Source organism: Bos mutus, chromosome 28 (assembly GCF_027580195.1).
Source record: "Bos mutus isolate GX-2022 chromosome 28, NWIPB_WYAK_1.1, whole genome shotgun sequence".
Lineage (NCBI taxonomy): Eukaryota > Metazoa > Chordata > Mammalia > Artiodactyla > Bovidae > Bos > Bos mutus.
In genome coordinates, this window is record NC_091644.1 from 10,657,893 (window position 1) to 10,663,892 (window position 6,000).

General features: G+C 52.0%; 1 protein-coding gene across 1 annotated transcript in view; it reads left to right on the forward strand.

Annotated features, from left to right (window-relative positions):
* ZCCHC24 (zinc finger CCHC-type containing 24) overlaps positions 1-5,800 on the forward strand; it is a 64,206-nt gene extending 58,406 nt beyond the window's left edge. Inside the window, exon 4 of the mRNA XM_005899384.3 lies at positions 1,674-5,800. Coding sequence (XP_005899446.3) covers positions 1,674-1,787 — 114 coding nt within the window. The 3' untranslated portion in view covers positions 1,788-5,800. The remainder of the gene's footprint in view (positions 1-1,673) is intronic.
* Positions 5,801-6,000: the final 200 nt, after the last annotated feature.

A 6,000-nucleotide genomic window follows, 5' to 3' on the forward strand; every position in this document is an offset into this window, starting at 1 on the left:
CTTGGCATGTGGCTGCCATCTGGCCCTGACCAGCTTCCTTTGAGTCCCCTCCGAGTCCTGTACAGGGGACCTCGCTACAGGTAGGGGTTCTGGGCTGGGGCTACAGCTGCCAGCCAAGAAAACGTCTGCTTAATAGCCTCCATATGTTTTCCAGAGAAACAAGCTAGCTTTTGAGAATACCAGAGGGAGCAGGGAAGCCCCCCGTGTAACAGAAATGTGCTTTTACATGCTGAACACCCCTCAGTTTACAAACATCTAGACACCTAACTCCTCCCTGTAAACAAGCTGCAAAAATGGCCCACTTAACAGATGTGGAAACTGAGGTTCTGTGAGGTCACACTGTGAGTAAGCAGCATCAGAGGTCTGACAAGTCACCTCCTCTCTCTGGACCTCAGTCTTCCATAAATAGGCAGGCACTGTGCCAGGCCCAGGGGTGCAGAATGAATCAGAACACTGCCTACTGACCTCATAGAGCTAAAGACTTGCTTACCCCAAGCCTGAAATGCCATGACCCCATCCAGGTTAAACTCTATGTTTAAATTTACTTTAAACTGGAGGGCAGTTGCTTTGCAATGTTGTGTTGGTTTCTCCTATGCAACAGCATGAACCAGCTATGTATGTCCACAGACCCACTCCCTCTTGAGCGTCCCTCCCACGGCCTGCTGCCCGCTCCTCTAGCTGATCACAGAGCACCAAGCTGAGCTCCCTGTGCTGAGCAGAAGCTTCCCACTAGCTGACTGTTGTGCACAATGCAGTGTATATATGTTAGCATTACTCTCAGTTCACCCTACCCTGCTGCGTTCACAAGTCCATTCTCTGTATCTGCATCTCTATTCCTGCCCTGCAAATAGGTGCATTTTTCTAGATTCCATCTATATGTGTTATGTGATACTTGTTTTTCTCTTTCTGACTTACTTCACTCTGTATAACAGGCTCTGGGTTCATTCACCTCACTTCAGCTGACTCAGACTCATTCCTTTTCATGGCTGAACTCTTGAGTCTTTTTTTTTTTTTGCTGCACCACATGGCTTGCAGGATCTTAATTCCCCAACCAGACATTGACCCTGGCCCCCCATAGGGAAAGCGCCAAATCCTAACCCTTGGACCACCAGAGAATGCCCTAAACTCCCCTTGAGTCTTGAGGCACAGAAGCAGGTGTGGGGATGACAAGTGGCCTGGGAAGAAGCAGTGTGTGCCGGGAAGCAGGGGATGGAGCTTGGGTCTCCCTTGAGCTGGGCCTCCATTTCTCCAGCTGGATCACGTCTGTGCACCATTTGTGAGCTTCAGGTGGTGGCGGCTCAGAGAGTGCTGGCGGTGGGTGGGGTGTTGGGAGGTGGTGGGCGAAGTGGGTCTAGACCTAGGGCTCTGGGCACGAGATGCCCTCCCACAGCCCTGCTCCCAGCTCAAGGCCTCGGCCTGTGCCCTTCAGTTCGCAGGACACGTGTGTTACCTGCGGCAGGCGAGAGGCAGGAAGGGTCCTGGGCGCTTTGGGAAGCAAACTCTGATTACAGGTTGATGTGCTCTCTCTTTGCGCCCTTCCTGTGTCTCTGTCACCTTCCTCTTGTCTGCCTGTCCTCTCTCCACATCTGTCTCACTCCCCCTACTTGGGTGTTTCTTTCTGTCCACCCTCCTCCTCCCCACCCTTGGGCTCGCTTCCTCCTTCCTCTCTGCAGAGACCCCTGGAGAAACCTGATGGCCTGGATGTGTCCGACCAGAGCAAGGAGCACCCCCAGCATCTGTGCGAGAAGTGCAAGGTGCTGGGCTACTACTGCCGGCGTGTGCAATGACCTGGCCGCCGGCCTTGCCGCGCCACCCTCCCGCCCGCCAGAGAAGACGCCACCCCCCGCGTGTCCCCTGTGTGTGTGCGGGGGTGTCCTCGCAGGCTGACAGGTCTAGCAGGGTGGGCTCTTAGGTTCTTGGCTCATGTATGTTGACAGTGTTACTGATGTTGCTATGTGCCCCCGGAAGGCTGAGTCTCTGAGACTCCCTGCAGTGGATGTGGGTCTGTGTGAAGGGGTCGGGGTGAGCCGAGGTCAGCACACAGGACCCCACAGAGCCCTTAGTGTCCCCCGCAGGCTCTTCTCTGAGACTCCCTTTGGGGTGAGCAGCCTCGTATTGGCCACAAGTGCACTAAATTTACTGTGAATCCTAGAGCCTGCAGGGGACTGTCTCCCCGAGACCAGCCAGGCCGCCTTCTCCCGCCCAGAACCTTCCAGTTGGCCCTGTGTGAAAAGCCACTCTTGCAAAGCCCCAGTTTTCCAAGTCAGCACTCATGGTGAGCTGACACCTGTCCTAGCAGCTGCTGGGGAGTGGGCACTTCTGCCCCCAGCCACTTTGAGCCCCAAATCTGACCGCCTCTAACGTCACTGGCTTGGCACCTGGGTGCTGCACCCCACCCCCCACAAACCCAGGGGTCAGGGACGGGAGGCACTGAATGTTGGAGAGTGTTCCAAGGTGTGACCTGGTGCATGTCCAGCTGCGCCTCCACCCCCCCACCCCCCGACCCCCGCCACATACTTCCCCTCTTGCTTAGATTTTGTCGGTCCCATTCCCTTCCCTCCCTCTTCCCCTCCCACCCATGCTGGGGGGCCACCCTCGGATGGAGGCTGTAGAACCCAGCAGTGGAGCCACTCTGGCAGGAAGTACACAGGCCTGGAAGATCCAAGCCCCAGGTTCTAATGCTAGCCCCGCCAGTGACGCCCTATGGAGTCTTGGGAAGGATTCTCATCTCTCCGTTTCCCCACTCGTCCCATGAGAGAATGACAGCAGAGAGGTGTTCTGATGTCCTGGGGTTCATCCTGGCTACACACCGTCTCCTGGAGCAGAGAGCTTTATTTGGAGAGGGTTTCCAGGTCCTGTACACCCACTATCCTGTATGCCGCGGGAGTCAGTCAGTCACTTAATAAGTGAAACTCCAGCTCTTCCTGTTGTCCCCTACCCTGCAAACATGAAGAAGTGTCCCCCCCTTACATAGGCAACCCCAGTACAAGCTACAGAACCTCTCATTTGCAAAGCCGGGTTGATGATTCCTACCTCCCCAGGGGACAGGGAGGCTTCTTGGCGCTCACACTGGCCAGGGCCACGCTGTCCCAGCAAGCGGGAGGGATCACCTTCCTCTTCGTTCTCTCCCCAGTGAGAAGCCCTATTTTTATTGTTATGTCACCCCTTCCTTTCTCCCGGGGCGAGGGGAGGGGAGCTGGCTTGTCAGAGCTGAGTCACTTGATTTTTGCCCCAACATTATGCCTCTGTGGGGGGAAAAAAAAATCAGACCATGAAATGGGCCTGAAATTCAGTGTTTACCATGGCTCAAGGACACCCAACCTGTGTCCGGTCGCCTTTTGTTTTCAAATGAAAATGCTTTGTACAACTGAGGAGTTACAGCGAAGTGTTTATCAGGGGTCCAGGGAGTGAGACAAAGAGATGGAGTGAGTGTGTGTGCAGCCAGAGGGCTGCAGGGCAGGTTTGTGGGGGAGGCCATGCCCTCTGAGCACTTAAGAAGAGAGTATTTGCTCCAGCCTGAGCCCCATAGCCGCCTCCTTCCGGCCACAGGGACAGAGTGTGGGTCCCTGGCTGAGAAGACGCTCACCGCCCACCTCTGAGGAGGCCCTCCCGGCTGCTCCCTGCCTGCTCCACGGTGTCCGTGAGCCAGAGTCACCCTGGCCCAGGGCTCTCCTTCCCGGAGGGGAAGCTGTTACTGTCAGCCATACCAGTGCCCTGCTAACGAGAACATTTGTTGTGGTGGACATTGTGCTGGTCTCTGCTGTGTGGACCAGGCTCAACACTTCCAGGGACCTAGCCCCATGGGGGAACCTTGGTCTCAGAGTGCCTGGGCTGCAGTTGTGGGGGAAGCCCACACCCTAGAAAGAACCCAGGCTCCAGACCCCAGGAGGCCAGGGCGTTCCACAGGTCAAGAGGGGAAGGGATATCACCCCAAACTGACCTTTCCAGTGGGCTTGTCCAGCTGGCAGCCACTGCACCCCACCGTCTGTACAGAGCCGGCCAGCGGGGCTGGGCCTCCCCCGAGGCTGCCCTTCTGCACCACCCCCTCCGGTACTGTTTGGCTGAATTGGGGAGCTCTCTGGGCTCAGCGAGAACCACTGCTGTCCAGGCTGGTGCTGTGAGAATTAAGTGCTCAGAGGGCCTGGGTGCCGTGGAGACAAGAAAGTGTGTGGTTGTAGTACATTCAAAAGGGACAATCGCTTGCAGTTAGTAGGTCTAGAGATCCAGTTGGGAGAGAACGGTGTTTACCCCATATGAAGTATTCAATAGTTCTACTTGTGAATTTGTATTTATTTTGAGTTATACTTGACACAGAATTCCTTTTGTGTTGTTTTTTTTTTTTAAGAAAAAAATACTATGTGTGTATTTTGAAACGAAAATTCATGGATGTTAAAATTTCTGCATGGTTTCCAATTTTTCTCACAACACTGAATTTGTTACCTTCTCCCGAAAACTTCACAGTGATTTTTGTCTGTATATATTTGAGGGCTTTTTTTAAGAAAAAAAAAAGAAAAAGAAAAATACGATTGCTTGATTTTTGAGGTTAAACAAAAAGAGAGGCATTTTCAAAACTTCAGAGCTTTCAGGAGGGCAATAGAATATCAAAGGAAGATTTCTGGAAGTATTTTTTGCAAACCTTCTGGTCAAGCTGCAAGAAAATATTTATGGTGAGAACTTTTCTCTGTTTCCTGTTTTGTTTTTTTTTTTTTTTTTTTTTTGGTTTTTTTTTTTTTTTTTTTACTATGCTTTGGTCTGTAAAAAGTCTGCAACTGAATTACATTAAGAAGGAAATATTGTCTACATAGAATATTATATGAAGTTGGTACATAATTCTGATGAGGAAAAAAAAATCTTTGCAATTCTTTAAGCCATATTATTGTTATTCTCTGTTGTTTTCCTTGGATGAAAATATCAGTATTAGGTAGCCAGCATATTATTCAAGTGCTTAGACTTATTCATGTGTTCCGGTCCTGTATTTATACATATGTGTATTTGGGAAAGTATTACTTTTTGTAAGGGAAGCTATTATTAGATACTTAGTGAAAAAGGGAATGGTGAACCCTTTGAGCCTCTTCAGCTGAGGATAGCACAGCATTAGAACCCATTCTCTTGCACCTTCTTATTATTATCTTGTTATCATGGTTATTAATCTTGTGGGGGTGGAAGTGAGCCAGGTTAGGAGGAGGCGACGTGTACATAGCCCCTCCATAAGTCGGCCAGCTCCAAAGATGGCCTCCTTGGCCTGGTCCAGGGCTCCCAGTCAGCAGGGCCCAGGGAGGGAAGAGGAAGCAGGAGGGGGATTTCTCCAACCTCCCTCTTTGGAGCTTTGCCATCTGAGCCATGCCTCAGGGCCCTGTGCTCTTTGAACTTGGATTTGTCACCCAGAGCCCTGAGACCTGCCCTCCAGCATCTAACGGACTTGAATCTACTTGGAATAAATATTAAATCCAGCATCACTACATCATAGCCCAGAGTGACAACTAACCCTGACGTTTGGGAGGCGTCCGGTCTTACGGGAGCTCACCGCTCTCTGTTGTCAACTTCACCATTCAACCTCCTCCACTCCTGTGTGGTGACCCTGTCGGTGTCTGTATCTGTTAATATGTGTGTGTCCAGCTAAAAAGACAAACAGAACCCGTGGGCCAGCTCGGAGGGTGCGTGGAGAAGCCTCCCAACCTCTCCTGAGGGCCGCCCTTGGGATGGCATTCCGTCGTGTGCCTTATTCTTGGAGAATCTGTATACGGCCTGCCTATAGAGATATAGCCTTTTCATGCTCTATTAAAAGAACTTTTAAAACCAAGAGAGGCTCCTGGGTTTCCTTGTCTACACAAAGCATCAGTGGGGAGCTGGACATTTTCACAGACGCAGGAGGCCACGAGGGGTGGGGGGCCTTGGGGCCGCCCCTCTGGTCTCTGAGTGTCTGGGATGTCTTGTCTCACCTTGTCTCTACCCCGAGCATTCGCCTCCTCCCAGCCCCTCTGTCCCCAAGCAGACATTCTC